Source organism: Neodiprion lecontei, chromosome 6, assembly GCF_021901455.1.
Source record: "Neodiprion lecontei isolate iyNeoLeco1 chromosome 6, iyNeoLeco1.1, whole genome shotgun sequence".
Classification (NCBI taxonomy): domain Eukaryota; kingdom Metazoa; phylum Arthropoda; class Insecta; order Hymenoptera; family Diprionidae; genus Neodiprion; species Neodiprion lecontei.
In genome coordinates, this window is record NC_060265.1 from 24,681,446 (window position 1) to 24,698,595 (window position 17,150).

At 37.1% G+C, this 17,150-nt stretch overlaps 5 protein-coding genes across 8 annotated transcripts in view; 3 read left to right on the forward strand and 2 right to left on the reverse strand.

Annotated features, from left to right (window-relative positions):
- The first annotated feature begins 55 nt into the window (after positions 1–55).
- LOC107223065 (ubiquitin-like protein 7) lies at positions 56–2,660 on the forward strand. The gene is made up of 4 exons (XM_015662638.2): positions 56–359; positions 660–865; positions 1,099–1,235; positions 1,338–2,660. Exons 1-4 carry the CDS (start codon positions 215–217, stop codon positions 1,921–1,923), a joined length of 1,074 nt encoding a protein of 357 aa, XP_015518124.2. The 5' UTR covers positions 56–214; the 3' UTR covers positions 1,924–2,660.
- On the forward strand, positions 2,379–4,510 carry LOC107223064 (tektin-2). Of its 2 annotated transcripts, XM_015662637.2 has the most exons (7): positions 2,379–2,516; positions 2,680–2,842; positions 2,936–3,196; positions 3,261–3,431; positions 3,499–3,721; positions 3,825–4,048; positions 4,141–4,509. In XM_015662637.2, exons 1-7 carry the CDS (start codon positions 2,471–2,473, stop codon positions 4,340–4,342), a joined length of 1,290 nt encoding a protein of 429 aa, XP_015518123.1. In that variant the 5' UTR covers positions 2,379–2,470; the 3' UTR covers positions 4,343–4,509. The 2 variants fall into 2 exon arrangements, with proteins under 2 accessions (XP_015518123.1, XP_046600401.1); XM_046744445.1 differs by lacking the exon at positions 3,261–3,431 and having other exon boundaries at positions 4,141–4,510.
- Positions 4,504–7,635, reverse strand: LOC107223066 (U3 small nucleolar RNA-associated protein 6 homolog). Its single transcript, XM_015662639.2, has 9 exons — positions 7,435–7,635; positions 7,163–7,289; positions 6,945–7,085; positions 6,648–6,838; positions 6,271–6,495; positions 5,849–6,191; positions 5,589–5,759; positions 5,181–5,355; positions 4,504–5,075 (listed from the first exon to the last, which is right to left on the reverse strand). Exons 1-9 carry the CDS (start codon positions 7,524–7,526, stop codon positions 4,735–4,737), a joined length of 1,806 nt encoding a protein of 601 aa, XP_015518125.1. The 5' UTR covers positions 7,527–7,635; the 3' UTR covers positions 4,504–4,734.
- A 119-nt stretch (positions 7,636–7,754) lies between these two features.
- On the forward strand, positions 7,755–9,454 carry LOC107223048 (aprataxin). Its single transcript, XM_015662618.2, has 3 exons — positions 7,755–8,369; positions 8,468–8,601; positions 8,851–9,454. Exons 1-3 carry the CDS (start codon positions 7,978–7,980, stop codon positions 9,003–9,005), a joined length of 681 nt encoding a protein of 226 aa, XP_015518104.2. The 5' UTR covers positions 7,755–7,977; the 3' UTR covers positions 9,006–9,454.
- A 3,503-nt stretch (positions 9,455–12,957) lies between these two features.
- Positions 12,958–17,150, reverse strand: part of LOC107223053 (3-phosphoinositide-dependent protein kinase 1) — a 329,093-nt gene continuing 324,900 nt past the window's right edge. For all 3 annotated transcript variants that reach the window (XM_046744443.1, XM_015662624.2, XM_046744444.1), the window contains 2 exons: positions 15,712–16,995; positions 12,958–15,575 (listed from right to left, as the gene is read on the reverse strand). In XM_046744443.1, the coding sequence (XP_046600399.1) occupies positions 15,465–15,575; positions 15,712–16,995 (1,395 nt within the window). In that variant the 3' untranslated portion in view covers positions 12,958–15,464. The remainder of the gene's footprint in view (positions 15,576–15,711; positions 16,996–17,150) is intronic.

The window sequence follows — 17,150 nt, forward strand, 5'->3', positions numbered from 1 at the left end:
TGCCGCCTACCACGGTTACCGAGAAAATTGAGCTGTATAATCTGCGTCCAGTACCTCTGTCGATATTGTTGGTACCCACGGATAGAAGTTGTCAAATAGTAAAGTCGACAGTCGTAGCCGTCAACTTGCTGCCCGCTGGCACTCGTTGGTTGCCTGCGAAAGTGACAAGTTGTCGTGAGTTTGGTAAAATAAAAGTGAAGACAAGTAAAAGAGTATGGCATCAAAATTAATTTTGGGAGTGCGCTTAACTCCTCAATCGTTCACTACAGTTAAACTCGATCACGTCAATCTTGACAACAAAGTTGAACACCTAAAGACAGAAGCTGCACTAAAAGTTAACCTCCCGAAAGAATGTCTTGGTAAGATGACTTTGCTCAACTAACGTAACTCAAACAAAGGACAATGAAAATAAAACTTGGTGAAACATCTGTATTAAACGGTTCAAGCTTAATACTCTCAGTAACCTTATTAATGGTTATGTCTTAACACTGAGTGAAAAAAAACTTTCATAGAGTATTTTTCAGACAGTTATTGGTATCACAACACATATTTTAGTTCCTACTTGAGACTCACATCGAGTGTATCTCAAAAAAACGTGGATAAGACAACAGAACAAACAGCATTTTACATATTATTCATATATATTTTATTTTCTACAGAACTAATTTACTGCGGATGCATTTTGGAGGATGATGCTACCTTGGCATCGTGTGGATTAAAATCTGGAGTTATGATTCATGTACTGAAAAAAAAAGAACCAGAAGTTCTTGTTCCTGCTAAACCCATTTCCGAAGCTAGCGTTTTACACCTTGCTTCTGCCTTTCGATCATTCAATGTCAATCCTGCTCTGCGCAGTGCTCTGCATGTATGTAATTGCTATTGTTTTCTGAATTACGATCATCAGAATACTGTGAAATACCAGAAACACTGTAACTTCTGAGTATAGTCTACAATATCCTAAAATTTGCTTAATGTATAGTAATTCTATTTAATCTTATTCTCATTTGGATGCATGAATGTATTATTATTAATCAACATTATTACTATCTGAGAAAGTTGAAACACGTAATGTTTAATTTTTTTCATTCGGCTGCTTAGCGACTGAGCAAACGACCTGAAGTTATTGAAAATATAATTTCATCATCACCAGGATTAAGTGACGATTCAGTGGCTATCGCTATGCTTCAAGATCCAGACCTAATGGCTCACTTTACCGATCCAGATACTGTGAGAAGGTACAAAAAACTTGTTTGCATCATTTAAATCAGTCATTGAATTAACCACAAGAGATTACGTATTTATATGAAATAAGTGCTATTAAGTAAATTTCTGTTCAGAATAGCAGAACTACACCCTTGTCTGGTCGAAGCCGCTCAGCATATTGCTGCTGCGGTACATGAAGAAGCTCACAGTAATTCGGCAGGAACTTCAAATGCATCAACATCGTCAACCCATCACACTGCCTATTCCTACAGTCTGGACAATATGAGCGACGATGAGGAAATGGCAGGGGATTCTTCTCAATCGTCAGATTCTGCCCAGCCGACAGGCCTATCCAGGAACCAATCCAACTCGGCTATTACAACTGCACAACTGGCTGCTGCTTTGGTCAGAGCTGGAGCTCGAGGCTTTCCTCTTTCAAATTCCTCATCTACGTCTGGCGGTGGTTCATCTACTAGAGTAATAACAACGGAAATGTTTTCCCAAGCCATGCAGCATGCCTTTTCTTCTGGTCCTACGCAACCTCTTATACCGCCCTTACCTCCAGTTCTTCCTCAGCCATCGGAATTGCAAACACAACTTACTCAGATGCATGAAATGGGCCTTCAAGATGACACCGTCAATGTTCAGGCACTACAATTCACCAACGGAGATGTACAAGCTGCTATAGAATTGGTATTTAGTGGGTTTAGTGACACTTAAAGATAGTATTTTATTCGTGTTTTATTACAATTTACTACTGTGCATAGCAGGTTACTACATCACATCAATTGCTATGCAAAATTCAAAACTGCCGGCCCGCGTTTCTTTTGTTCTCATAAAGTAGGAACTAAGTTGAACATTTTCCTGGCAGCAAATAAATCGAACTCACTTTATTCTTTTACCTCATACACCTTTGCAAATATCTAAACTATTTGATGTGCAGATGAATAAAAGTAATAAATAATTCATCGATTGTTTCCATATATCAACAGTCCTTTCCTTGCAATGATACTTGCTGATACTCACAAAGGTGTAATTGTGGACATAGATTTTTGCCAAGATATTTTATTTGACAGCTGTTTCGTCAATATACCACACCTTTGTCTGTTACCTTGGCGACTGTGTTCATTTACCTCTATTGATTTAATTTTACATTACATCCAAACCCTGACATCTGTCACAGTCTTTTTGTAACCCTACACTTCGTGTAATTTATACTTTGGATTGTCGAAATATTATTTAAATCTAATCAGTTCCGATATATAATATGGCTAAATCTGTAACCACGTATGAGAAGCCTACGCCACATATTAGTAAGTTGTCTGTAATATCATTAATATGTACAGTATAATAATAGTTATGAATATCTAATTGTAAAAAAGATACTTTTGTACATATTTCCAATATTCAGGTGTAATACAACATCTCGTGTTTGAATAAACTGAATAACTAAAGAATATTACCTATTATTTCAAGGCTTACCGGATTGGTATGCAAAGCAATGGGAACTTCAGCAATCTGCCAATACCCGTAGGAATGACGCCTTTGAATTACGCAATGCAGCCCGTCAGATACGCTCAGAAACAAAAATTAAAACCGACTGGGATACGTACATGAATAATACTCGACTAGCAGATCGGTGAGTTACAAACTACGATTCAACATAGTAGGAAAATTTCGTAACATCTCATAAAAATGACCTATGCTACATGTATACACTATCTGTTTCAAGAGTTACTGAACTGTCAAGATGGCGTGAACTCACTGAAAAACAACTTGAGAAATTAAATCACGAAATACAACTTTTGAAAGATGAACGTAGCGACACTGAAAAAGAGTTGGAAAACTTGAACTTGCCACTCCAAGTTACTGCTGAGTGTATTTCGATGAGAGATTGCAGAAGGGGTACGGAACTAACTTATGACGAGGCTAATGATGAGTTGAAAAAGGAGCTTTGTGTTATCGAAGGCGTTAAGCAGTTATTAACCAATAGGTAAACAATTGAAGCTCAATTTTGTAAGAGGGTTTGTTTTCATACTGTTGTTCCCGTTGAACAGAGTTCAAGCGGCATGGGAAAAGTTGAACCGTTTGGAAGAAGTAAAGTTTAAAGTTGGACTCGATTTGCAAGATAAAATTGATACCATTGAAATTGACACGGAAAATCTGAACTTAAACCGTACTTGTGCTAATATTAGCTATAAACCAAATGCTTTGAGGACACCAAAAAAGTAAGATTTCGTTATTTTCGTTGAAACTTATTGTAGACGAATATTAAATTTGTTTTCCATCTCACAGAACTATCTCTTACGAAGCATGGAAGGACCACTGTCGCTACTCCAAACTTTTAGCTGATAACGAAATGAGTGACACATACAATTTTCGAGAGGCCATGCAAGTTGTTAGAGAAAGAGCCAGGAATGATATAAGAGCTCAGCAAGATGTCTCAGACTTTACGTTGCGAAAGAGAATATATCAAACGCAAAAAGCGCGAAACGAACTAGACTGGCAAAAAATGAAAGTACGTAATATTCGGCAAATTATAAACAATGAATGAGTTGCAAAATCACGTATTCCACGTCTGGAGTTTAGTGTCCCATTTAGATAATAAGAATCTTTTCTAGATGCAAAAGGAAATAGATATAATGTTGAAAGAGATAGCAAGATTGGAAGATGCACTTTTGGCTAAAATTGATGCAATTAAGTGTGCTGAGACAAGATTGGAAAATCGTACATATCGTCCGGGTTTTGAGCTTTGTAGAGATGAGGCAGATTTGGGGCTCAAGGATGAAGTATTGCAATTAAGACAAACTCGAGAAGATCTTATAAATAAAATCAATTGTGCGAAGTACGTTGAAACTCATAGAAATTAAATTAAATTAATATTGGATGGAAGTTTAAGACCAATATATCCTTGAAACATATTGTATATTATTTTAGAGCAACATACAACGGCTTGGAATCACTCCTGATTCGTATTGACAAAAACTTGGATGACAAGCAGCATTCTCTGATGACAGACATCATGTGCTTGGATATGAGAGCTCGATTAAAAACAGGCGACCGCGCACCATTGGCCAATGAAACTGATCGCAATATAGTGCTGACGCGCATGGAGCAAGAAATACCAATTGAATCATAAGAATTCAAATATTTCAGAGAAAATTTCGCATGAACTAGCGAGCCACGGTTTTCATAATTCTATCTTAGAAGTGTGTTTTTATGAATTTGCAATCAATATTAATATTGTGATGGAGCAATGGAGGAGATTTATAAATATAATAAAATCAAACTAACATGAGATGATCTCCAGGATTGATTTTATTACAAAAACCAAGAACAATTCTTATTATTTACATCATATAGGTAGGTACATATTTGTACGTACTGTGATTAACGAATCATTTTGAACATGTATGTGAGTTTTGTCACATGCAAATTCGATGTATAATATCGGTAGTAACGTGCATATAATAATTCTTATACAAATCCTATGATATTTGTATACAGTAATGTTGGACGTTGATTTATGACTCATTGGACTTGTTCAATAGCGTCTGAATTCGTTTTAATCAAACTGAATTCAGAAATGAAATTATCTGTAAGCACGGCTTCCAATGTTTTCACAGCTCTCACATGAATTTCACCCACCTTTTTGGGGTCTCCTGCTTTTAACTCAAACATAATGTAGTCCATCCATACATCTGTATTTGTTTTGCCAAACTGCAATGTAGCCATTTCATGTGGACGGCGAGCATGTTTCAACGACACCTCAGGCTGCATCATTTCTATAGCAGCCATTTTCTTGTGCAATTCCAAGCAGGGGGGTGGTTGAAGGCACAAATTATCGTATACCTTTCGTGCAACTTGAATACCTAAACGAAAAACATAATTGATATCAAATTTTATATTCATCAAATATTTAAAACCATTCTGACTACAAGTCGGTTCTTGAACTCAATGCATAATCGTCAGTTTACTTTTGGTGAGAACTAGCCATTCGATGTATGTCGGTTTCATATCCTTTGCAATAGTTGGCCCCTCTTGTAACGCTGCTTGAAAAATTTGTTCGGTTTCCTCTGGGCTCTTAGTCTGAACGTGCAACAACCTCATTTTCCATAAGGGCAGTGACTTTTCCCCCAAAATTTCCGTTGCCTAATAATTCAGAAAGTGTAAGGGACAAGATTAGGGTTGGATAATTTAATTATCATGGCAATACTTCGCCTATTGATCATTATCAACTATTCCATTTCTATCTATTTATCCCTTCAACTCAAATCTGAATTTTTGAATATATAAATAAAACTTTCCCCATAGAATCAGTAGTATTAACGTTCATTAAAAATATGTATTACATCTTTGGAATGAACTGCATTTTTTCTTGTTACCTTGACAAAAGCAGCTGTGGCACTATCTTCTTGGCCAAAGGCAAGATGATATCTTAATCTTGCTTGCCAAAGATCGACGCTTTTCGGTAATGCATCTGTAGCCCAACATAGAACTTCGTACAATCGTTTTTGATCATTCTCGTCTTTCTTATTAGTACTCAGCATGCCAATCTGAAAATTAAAAAATTCTAATCAAATAAATGATTTTCTTCACAAGATAGGTCAAGTATTCTGTGGCATGAAAATACATGTGAACTGACCCATTGCAAATAATATTTTTCTCTTAATTTACCAGCCTGGTGAGCTTGTGTCAAAGCATTTCTAAGTAGCTTTCTTTTGTAATTCGGTAGAGAACCAGTCTCATGATTAATTTCCAATATACAATCTATATATAAAGACCACATTTCTTCAGTTTTTATTTTTTTTACAGCAGTTTGATAGACTTCATTGCATAGACTGATGCGATCTCGGAGAGAACTTTGTGCCGTCGAATCAATTTCCATTGGTGTGTCATTACCGGATGGTAAAACAAGGCCTTCAAGTTCCCGCCGAGCCATTGTATCCCACATCAGAGGTTCGTGAGCATATTCTTCCACGATATCACTACAAAACAACACTTCCTGTTATTAAAACGCATTCTTTGAAAAAACGATCAAATTCAATGGCCATGAATGTTACTTACGAGACAATTTTGTTCTGAATTTTTTCAGTATTGCTATGTTCCTTTGCAATATTCAACAAATCTATTATAAATTTAATATCTTTAATGCGTTTGAACGCTTGGAGATATATGACGTAGGCTCGTTTCAACTCGATAGGCACATCTTCATCGTTTGTAGCTGGTGTTGGGGTATCGTTGACACTTGAAGCGTTTTGTTTGTTAGCCAAAGCCTCCGATAATTCTAATCTGTGATAGCATAAGAAAATTAGTACAGCATTTTGTTATCCACCAAATAGTAATTGGTAAAGTGTAGTTCTATAGCTTTATCTAATGAATTTGTACGAGAAAATGAGAAGCAATTGGAGCATGTTGGTTAGACGTTTGACTCCGAGCCTTACTTAAAAGCATCAGTAAAGAGTAACTGAGAATCTGGATGAAAATGTAGACCCCTTAGCAAGAACTGTCGTGCATTTTGAATGTTGTGTGCCTCTTCCGCTTCCCACCGTGCAGCGATGTGCCAACATTTTGGCTTATCTTGGTGAACTTGCAACATTCTTCCCATCATGCGACTAATACTGCTGTGAAAACGCTATAAAAAAAAAGACAATTAACAAAATTGTACAGTAGTCGCGACTGCCGCACTGTACGAAAACTTTATAGGAATTATGGTATAAAATTTTCCCATTCAAACTTACAACATGTTTACAAAATTTCATATAAGCAATCCAGAATCTCAAATCATCTTGGAACTTGAAAATAGCTTGCTTATACAGTACGTTGACTTTATTTGCAATGGTGTAGTCGATGTCTGATTTTTTTTGATTTATACCTAGTTTCTGAAAACATTAAAATGGTATTATAGCAGCCTTGAAACACGATAGATAACTAAAATTACAGAAATTATTATCTTTACATCTCTACGTTGTCTAATAAGTTTGAGCAAGTCCATCTCGTACTGTATATAGCGCAAATAGTCTTCCTTGCACTTGGTATGACGTTGGATTTTGTACTCGTATTCTTTACGCTTTTTGGCGATCCCTCTGAAAGGTAAATTCGTGAGACGGAATGAATCATCGTACAAAATTTTGAAAGAATTACTGCGAGTAACGTTATATTGTGTAACTTGTGTTTTACTGCGTATCGAACATTCGGTAGATTACAACGGGATATAACCTCAAAACTAACCTTATTTCATTTTTATCGAAAATCTTTATCCGCTCCAGTTGTTCCAATTCAGGGATCATATCCTCGCATCGTTTCTCAACAAATTCTGCCATTGTAAATTATCACAATACTATCGCAATTCCAAATAAATCCTCTGCATAAAATATTTGACCCCACCGTGTTCTACACAATGTTCAATAAATGAGAAGCCTTAGGTGAGAAGATGGGTGTTCTTCATCACAACTCGATCGCTAGTTCCCATGGTAGCCACCCACGAAAGAGTATCTTTGGGTAGCCACCAGTCAGCCAAGTTTTTCCCTTAACGCAAAATTTTCGTAACGGCTACCGCATCTTTAAAAGTATCTACTCTATGGTTGTACACTGTACAGTTGGATCGTGGTTGTTGAGATATTTAATAAAATATGAGAATCTTTAGTTTGTTGAATCATCAAATACTTTGCATGGGTTTTAAGTAAATAGTGGATGAAATTTGAACATGACAAGAATGAGTGAAAATAATCCAAATGGAGTAGACTGATTGAGCGATGTGATCGTGTTTATGTCATGCACGCGTTGAACGCATTCTTATTTTCAAATTACGGGAGACAATTTTTCAATTTTTCATTCAAAATTACAAGGGTTAAAACAGTATTGGCAACTATGAGTAAGCATAAATTGAATCCGAATGCGTCGAGCGATCAACCAGCTGCCAAAAAGGGATACTGGGCTTTAGGATTGATTGATTCTATGAAGGACCCTGAATTACGTGTTGAAGAAGATGACAAAGTTGTTGTTATAAAGGACAAGTTTCCAAAAGCTGAATTTCACTTTCTGATATTGCCAAAGTTAGAGATTTCTGGAATCCTAAGCCTTCGAAAAGAACACGAGGACCTTTTAAAGCATATGGATGATGTGGCAAAAAATATGACAGAGAAATATTCACACAAAGAATTTAAGTAAGACGGGATTCTTATTCCACTTTCACACATTTTGCAAATGTTACCCACCAACTCGCTCCATTCAATGTCTGAAATTTTTTCTTAATGGTATGCAGAATAGGATACCATGCAGTTCCGAACATGCAAAGATTACACCTTCATGTTATAAGCACAGATTTCAACAGCCCTTGTTTGAAGACCAAAGTCCATTGGAATTCATTCACGAGTCCTTTTTTTAAATCTTCACAAAGTAAGTGTATGTTGGATGATTTTCCTTCAACAACGTCAACTATTTCCTTCCCTCACGGAAAAAAAAACCCCACTTGGGTGTAAATTCGTACCCCCAACACATAGATAATGCTAACTTCCCATAAGAAAAAAGTTAGGGTATGAATTTACACCCAATTTGGGTTTTTTTTCCACGAGGGTTATATAATATTACAGATATCAGAGCTTTACTTCCTCATTAAGTAATACTTACAGTTGGCTATTATTTCAGGTATTCGAAAAGAACTGCGAGAGAATGGAAAAATAAAAAAAATGAGCTGCGAAGAATGTGATGGTTATTTAAAACGTCCTCTACAATGTCACAAATGTAAGACCTTTCCAAAGAATATGCCAGAATTAAAAAGGCACATATCTACCCATACTTGAGCGAACAAACATCATGATTGTTAACCTGTCTTCACATTCAGAATACTGTCAAATTAAAAATTCTTCAGTCGTCGCTTGTATCAAACTGAAAATATTGAAATTATTCTGCGATGAAGATTCTCCAACGGTTCGCTGATGATGAGATGAGCACCGATTTCCAGCATTACACAATGAAGAAAAGTAGATTTAAGAAACAAATTTTTGTAATGCCATTTATTTTGGTACATATTTTACTGCTAGACAAATGAATACGTATAGCTAAGTCAGCTTTATTCAATTTGGTGGCCCGTTTGCACGCAGATGCAGGTTCTCATGCTATTTGCATACAGCAACCCTCTGATTGGCATGGCGTGTGAAAAAAAGAATACTGTTTCTTCTTCTTCCCTTCTGTCTATGAAAACTGTTTCGTGTAACAAAGTGAAGAAATACATTCTATCATCCAATTTTAATTTTATGAAAATGAAAATATTCATCCGTATATAATGTACGTTCGTCGCCTGGTATATGCAATAGCTACGGACTTTGCCGAATTTTGACGAGCGTAACCGAAGCGGCGCTCGAGTCGTCAGCGACTAACTTTAATCAGCTCGCAGAAACACCTGGAATTTCGATAAGTCAAGACGCGTCGCGGTGAGTCTCGACGCTGTGTATTTGGTGCTACCAGATAATGTGATTCATTAATTCTTAAATATTCTTATAGGCAGTATTGTCAGAGAGTAGACCCATCTCCTTTGTTCAAAAGTAAGAAGTGATTAGTTGTTCCATGCCGGTATCGGATCTCGATTAGAGAAAAACAAAGGCTGATCGCGTCCCGAACTCCGTGTAGAAAATAAACCGGCGAGATGCGCTTTTGTTATCAACTTCTTGGAATCAAATGGCGGTTCATTGGACGTATTCTGAAATGTGTGCTACTTCGGAACGGTTGTTTTCTAACGAGGATGAATATGCACGATTTGTGATTTCGAAACGGACGTACTGAGAATCATATCTTGTATCCGATTCTTAAAAATAGCTGTCGCATTCTACTTCTTGTTTGTTTTTGTTTTTTTTCGTGAAACGCCCGAACGTTCCGAAATTTTACACATGCTAGCACACATTTCGGAGTACGTCGATTGTTTGCCGTTTTGTGTTGGCAGCAGTTTGTTTTCCTTCCTTGTAACAGTGCTTTCTCATTCTTTGAACGATCACTTGTGAGTCGGGGTGAGTTTGGTTTTGATCGTCAGGTAAGTGTATCGTTATTCGAGTCTGTGCATCTAGTGTAGATGACCTGGAATCAGTGCGCCGGTATTTCCAGAGTGCGTGAACCGACGGGTATCGTGCAAATTTTCATCGGTTACGTGATACATCTAATTGAACTGTGAAAGTCAACTGCCTTGTGTGCATTTTGAAGAATACTGGGATACGAACGAACGTCGCTGCGTTGCTGAAAAGTTAGCTGCAAATTGGAGACCTGCGGCCAAGTGGATTGACATCCCTTAGACATCATGGGAAAGGTAAGATTCCATTTATATCTTGACGCTCTGCCTGTCCACATCGTGATTCGATACTGGCAGCGTGGAAAATTAGTAATAGGATAGTAGAGTAATTATCCTTGCCGACAGTTTATTAATTCGGTTTCGGCAGACCGTGACATCAAAATGATAGGAATTAATTTGCGACTTTCTGAGACGTCATCCAGTCTTAGAATTTTCGATTCCACTCTATTTGACACGAAGTAAGTAAATGTCCAAGGTTGAAGTTCATCACGTTGATATACTACAATGTGTATATAAGATTCAGTAACTTCAATTGAAGAAGATTTAAGTGATGGCAAATCACATGGATTTCCTTCTAAATAAAAACTTTTATGTTTATTTCTCCGCCGTTCCGTTAAACTGTAATGATGGTAGCTCTAATCGTTTTCTCGTAGAACGTGATGCATTAATGTGATAAATTTTAAGATCGTGTGGATTAGAAGTCCTCCAACGTGAACAGTTTAGATAATCAAAAATACTTTATTTGATCAAATATTAACAACATACGAAACTTCGTGGAATACTCAACTCTTCACAAAAAATATCTGATATAATGTTTCGCACACGCAATAATCTTGCGTGTGAATTGTGAATTTTCAAAAATTGATCGCTCCCTATTTTTTTCCTTCTGGCCTTTCTTGAATAATATTGAAATTAGTAACATTAGCGTAACGAATCGTTTAAAATTGTTTGTAATTTAGTAAACCATAATGAAACAAAACACACTCATATTTCGATAGCTTAGTTCTTTCAAAAAAATTTAAAAATTAAGAAAATATACATCTTTACTCGAATGATTCATTACAATAACGTTACTAACTTCAACCTCGCTTTCTTGATTCAAAGCTTAGCAGTATTATTTATCCGCGGACTTGATACCACGTGATTCCGAGGTCACGGTATCGTCTTCAAACGCATAACGCATGCGCTTGCGAACATTCATATGTGGTATCCGATTGGACAAAAATTCGTTCTCCATTCACCCGAATTAGTAACCCTCCAGGGAGTGATGAAACAACGCTTAAAGGAAAGGGCCCAAACCAGAAGTTGTCTCATTCTCTTAGTTCCTATAGTAATAGGTATATATCCTTCTATTTTCGTCTACTCCCGCTTTAGACTCACATTCTCTCGACCAATCAGAAATCTCCTCGTTCTCTATCATGCCATGGAGTGCACGGTTCTTACATACAGGTCTGGAAACTTGGGCACTTGTTTGGAACGGTGTATGACTTGGCGAAACAAGTTTATTCACTTCCTGTTATGACCGCCTAAGTCGTTGCAATCTAGTATACCTTATGTATACCCAGTTATCGCGATGGCTGGTGCTTATCTGTTAGATGCAACCGGAATGTGAAATTGTAACTGGAAATGATTGGCCCGTAAAGCGCCTGACCGCAGGAAACTTGTAATGCACAGTTCGCAGAGCCCTGATTTGGAATCTTCTTTACCGGCTGCCTAATTTCCGGCAACCTCATATAAATTGATGGGTCTAGTGGTGATTGAATATATTTAGTCAGCGTTATGCCATACGTATTTTAGTATATCACTGCGGTATATGCATCGCAATTGAATCTGTGGGGGGTTTTTTCATACCTCGTACCGTACGAGTAATTCATGCAGTGCAGAACCGTAGTTCGACCTTCTATAGTTTACAAATATTTCCCAAGATAACGCTACCACTTAACTGTTAAGGTTCCGCCGATCACTTCACAAGCTGTTTTTATCGTAAGCTGTTCGACGGGGTTCAGGTCGGGTATGCTGTAGACCGCTACGTGTTTGTTACAAAACTATTACCGATATCGTTATGAAAAATTAAAAAATTGCATCTCTAGTGAATCCGATAATATATATATGCTGATAAAGGACGTGTTAAATTCATCAATTTTATCCGGAATGACGATTTTTACAGTTAAATATTTAATACCTGATCGAAATTGGTTCGAATAATGTATTAATAGATCAGTGCAATATTCAGCTACAATTTACACGTCACACTCTTGAATAGCTGTTCAGGTTACAATCACTTTTCAGAAATTCATTATCGAATCACAGTATGTATTAGCAGCAGGCATAGTTTACGATCAAACGCGATCGATCGGAACTTCAGGTATATATCATACATCCCCGTTAAATCAACTACTAGTTTTACCCAACGGTGAAAATTATGTAACTTGGTACTAGTTTTTCGTGTCAACCCTGCCGTTTTCAGATAATAATATTCTTGATTCATTGTATTTGGCTTGTCAAATAAATGTCCCTTGCCGCAACAAATCTTCCCTCTTCGTATATTTAAGTGTCGGTAGTATTCACGAAGTCCCGCCTTGAATTCTCAACTCCAATTGGTTAAATTCATTTCGTAAATGAGAGGTAGGCTTTCGAAAACAGATCAGGATTTGGAATTTCGTGGAAGGTTTTGAATTTGAATAATTAGTCACAGGTAATGCGATATTTCTGAAATTTTACTATGAATAAATTTGATGTTCACGTTAATAAGGTTGTTTTCTCGCCAATAACTTTACTCACTAAGTATTTACATAGTCTTATAAAGTGATTTCTGTGTATTCCTGTATGTGTATTTTTATGGTGTATAGAAAATACAATATTTCTTTTTTTTTTTTTTTTTTATATATGTATGAGAATCTACGTACATGTAATAATACTGCGATTAATAGTTGAATAATATTCCATCGAAATTAAATATATTAAAATAATTGAAGTAATTAACTTTTTTTCTGTTTAGAGAAAAACTAGATATGCAAGGCATTCACTGATATTGCTTGCATTGTTGTGTCTCATTGTTTTGAGTTCGAGTAAATCTAACATAAATTATTAAATTAACTAATGTTAACTTTATTTAATTTATCTAAGAGTTGGCTTTATAGAGAACTATGACCTTTTCATAAGCTTACAACAACGAAATCATTGCTTCAAATTTAATAATTGATATTTCAAAGCTATGATCCCGTTTCGAGATAGATTTCCACATTAAAGTTTGCAACACCTATTTAAAACGATAGATTTTGTAAAGTTTACAGTAGAAGGAACACTTTCGCCCTTCAAAATGCACAAAGTCGCGTTACGAACTAATACTAGATACTTTGTGAATATTGATTTCGGAAATGCATATTCAGCCAAAATTTTTCGACGCCACAACTATCTTGTTATCAATAAAAGAACATCGACCGTTTTGCGTCCGTTTGCATTTCTGTCCGCCCATTCTGTACGCGACCCGCCAAAAGCGGTCATTTTGGAAAAGCCACTGAGATCGGGGACAATTCTGAAAAACTCACGAGAGAATTTTTCATAATTTTTACGAACTTCCATACAAACTGCAGCTCCACAATCAATGATATACCCTGTTTATATAAAAAAAATACATGGGTTAAACTGCCCCGAAGAATACAACCTAGCTCTCCTAACGTTATAATTTACAAATTACCTAACTATACATAACTAATAAACATCTAATATACAGATAATATCATACAGATTAGGCAGCAGTTTAACCCGCCCTGCGACGAAAGATAGTGGCTGGTTTGATTTGCTATTTACAAGATAATTTCTAATAAGATTTCGATAATCTTTATAAACATTTAAATACACGAAATAAATAACAGACGACACTTCGCCATTCACCATAAATTAACGAACAGATATAACTAACTATTTAAATATTATTACCTAAGATATAATAATAATTAGCCAACATGAACATTATACACGGAGTACTATATACTATGGTATGGTCTTTAGTGATTCTTAAGCTATGAACAGAATAATGTTTCAATTCAAGTCTTTGAGGCAAAGATATACCTCTTATTCGGCTATTCAGTTCCTTTTCTTTCTTTCTCCTCTTCTTTTAACTTAACTTTCCGTTCCTTAGTACAAGCGAGAAATGAGTTAAGCAATATTTGCTGTATGCAAATGTCTTTGCTACGTCACACTGTTTAGGTGATGTCCGCGAGGGCGCCATTGTAAATATTCACCGTGAAAACACTTGGGGTCGGACTGAGTTGTTTTACGTAGCCTGTTTGAAATTACTTGCTAATATTTACAGAACCGCATACGAATACGAAAACCCGTATACTTCAGGCAACGTAAATTAAAGCTGCAAAATTGTCCGCCATCGCGTTTATTCGCTTTCTTTTTGGTTCTCTTAAATTTATCCTACATTTGCTATCTAAGGACTTTCAGGTCCAAACGTATTTGACTATGCTATATATATATATATTCACTATTTCTTTGCTATATATTTGCTAAATTTGCTAAATAGAAGCGCAAGATGTTTTCAATTCAATATAGACACGAATTTACGTCACTGGTCAAATCGAAATTTTGCTAGAAAAAAAACAAGGAAATAGAAAAATACGATGAAATCTGATTTAAGCAATTGGAGAGAGAAAAGTCTTATAATTGACAAGATTGAAGATTTTGCCCAACCGAATGGTTTGTAACTAATTATTTGAATTTCCACTTTCACGTGAGCTCTATTCCAGTGATGCAGTGGTGAACTGTAAAATTTACAACAATGTGAAGATACTGAGATAGCTTTTTCTACTTTTTTCATTTCTGCTACAAAATCGTTGAAACCAGCGATGTAAATCCAGCTCGTTTTAATTTAGCAAAAACTTCTATGTCCAGCGACGCAACGCTTCACAGGTGCCTAACTTAATAAATAGAAAAACACAACTATAAGTAATAACGGTACAACTTTGAATTTAGCCTAAAATTGCCTAAATCACGTATTAAACTCTAGTCTATACACGCGATAATATGCATATAAACAACTCACATCAATTAGCTTATTTCAATTCAATTCTCGCTATATCATCAGGCACCTCTCGCAGACTTTAATGTTTTTTCTTTGACATTTGAATCTTGTTTTTAATGAGATTTTATCTTTGCGATTTTTACTTCTTTCACTTGTTTTTTTTTTTTTTTTTACTCAAGCCGTGGATTCCTGGAGACCGTCATAATGGACTCGCATCTCTTCAATCGCGCGGCACCATTCCAGCGCGAAACCATCGGGATCTTCGAGATAGTATGTTCTGTTCGGCTGTAAATATAAGATAGAAGAAATCTATTGTCAAAAAAGTTTGCATACAATTTGAAAGAAGTCTATTCTTTAACGACGGCAACCAGGTCAAGTTAGATTTACATATGAATGAAAGGGATCATCATCAGATGCTTACCGTGTGGATGAAGAAGATCTTGAAATTCTTGGGTTCCACCCGCAGCTCAGGACTCCATGGAATTTCTCCTTTGAGGACCATGTTTACCATATCCACGTAGTATAGGTGGGGTCCGGTTGTTAATAGGAGCATTCTTCTTCTGGCAAACAGTCCTTTCCTCTTGTGTACCAATCCTTGCTTCAGGATTAAATTGCCTTCGACAAAATAGTCCCACTTGTTGGACGACCTTTGCTTCTGCAACCTAGATTTGATCTCTTCCGGTGTTAGGTCGGCAATCCCTGCCTGTTTCCTTGGCTTTTCGACCACGGCTACTGGTTCGGGCCTCTCCTCTTCCCCGATACCAAGCCCAAGTAACCTCGTCAGTTGTTTGTCGTCAAGACCGGGCTCCAGGTGATCGGGAACTCGGTAGTGTGATCTCAATTCTTCGTGCTCCGAAGTACCCGGCAGGTAGGGATATATCGGTGGTGGTGTTTGTTCGTGAAGTGTTTCAAAATCGACTCCTTCGAAGAAAGGATGCGCCCTGATACTGGGATAACCAGCGCCGTGTTCGTCCTGCGCACCTAGCCTCTGAGTCGGATCGAGAACGAGGAGTTGTTCGACTAGGCTCTTTGCCATCTCCGAGAAACCGTCGGGAACTTCGTAGTCGAGTTTTTGTATCTTCTGGAAGATCATGTAGTCGTTTCTCGCTCTGAAAGGTGGCAGGCCGGCGACCATTTGGTATATTATACAACCAAATGCCCATAGATCTGACGATCTGCTGGCATTTCTGTCAGTCAAAATTTCCGGTGATAGATACTGAGCTGTACCGACGAATGAATTCTTCCGTTCTCGAACGTGAGTCTCATTTTCGTTAAGTGGCACTTCTGGCTCTTTCAATATCTTTGTGCAACCGAAATCCGTGATCAGTACATGCATCTTCTCGTCCAGCAGGATGTTTTCTGGTTTCAAGTCTCGGTGGATTATACCAAGACCGTGAAGGTACTCCAAACCTCTCAGGATTTCGGCGGAATAGAATTTAGTGCACTCGATGTCGAACGAGCCAACCTTGTTGATGTAAGGTAGAAGTTCGCCGTTTTTCGCGTACGAAAGCACGAAGTAGAGACGGTCTATATCTTGGAAAGTGCAGTAAAGCCGGACAAATGAATGCTTCGCACCCGCCAGCATATTCAGCACTTCCTTCTCACGCGTCACATATTCAGTCTTCTTCTCCTTGATGATGTGACGCTTGTCGCACACCTTGATGGCGTGTTCCTTGCCGGTATGAATGTCCTTTGCAAGGTATACCTGAAATACCAAATTTAAAGATGAAAATAAAATTCTCACCAGAAGTCCCTTTCTTCTCAAAATTCCAAACAATTTTCATCATTTTCCCGGATCGTGCGGACATTTCTTTTTCAGGAAATTTCGAATTTCGTCTTATTTGATTTACTCAAGGCTGC

Bases quoted from the DNA above. Each gene is read 5' to 3' on its own strand.
- LOC107223065 (XM_015662638.2), top strand. From the start codon at position 215: ATGGCATCAAAATTAATTTTGGGAGTGCGCTTAACTCCTCAATCGTTC. The intron at 360-659 runs GTAAGATGACTT...TATTTTCTACAG, and splicing joins CCTCCCGAAAGAATGTCTTG to AACTAATTTACTGCGGATGC. The intron at 866-1,098 runs GTATGTAATTGC...TCGGCTGCTTAG, and splicing joins CTCTGCGCAGTGCTCTGCAT to CGACTGAGCAAACGACCTGA.
- LOC107223064 (XM_015662637.2), top strand. From the start codon at position 2,471: ATGGCTAAATCTGTAACCACGTATGAGAAGCCTACGCCACATATTA. The intron at 3,197-3,260 runs GTAAACAATTGA...CCCGTTGAACAG, and splicing joins AAGCAGTTATTAACCAATAG to AGTTCAAGCGGCATGGGAAA. The intron at 3,432-3,498 runs GTAAGATTTCGT...TCCATCTCACAG, and splicing joins GCTTTGAGGACACCAAAAAA to AACTATCTCTTACGAAGCAT.
- LOC107223066 (XM_015662639.2), bottom strand. From the start codon at position 7,526: ATGGCAGAATTTGTTGAGAAACGATGCGAGGATATGATCCCTGAATTG. The intron at 7,086-7,162 runs GTAAAGATAATA...TAATGTTTTCAG, and splicing joins TTATTAGACAACGTAGAGAT to AAACTAGGTATAAATCAAAA. The intron at 6,496-6,647 runs GTAAGGCTCGGA...ATGCTATCACAG, and splicing joins CTCTTTACTGATGCTTTTAA to ATTAGAATTATCGGAGGCTT.
- LOC107223048 (XM_015662618.2), top strand. From the start codon at position 7,978: ATGCACGCGTTGAACGCATTCTTATTTTCAAATTACGGGAGACAATTT. The intron at 8,370-8,467 runs GTAAGACGGGAT...AATGGTATGCAG, and splicing joins TATTCACACAAAGAATTTAA to AATAGGATACCATGCAGTTC. The intron at 8,602-8,850 runs GTAAGTGTATGT...CTATTATTTCAG, and splicing joins TTTTTTTAAATCTTCACAAA to GTATTCGAAAAGAACTGCGA.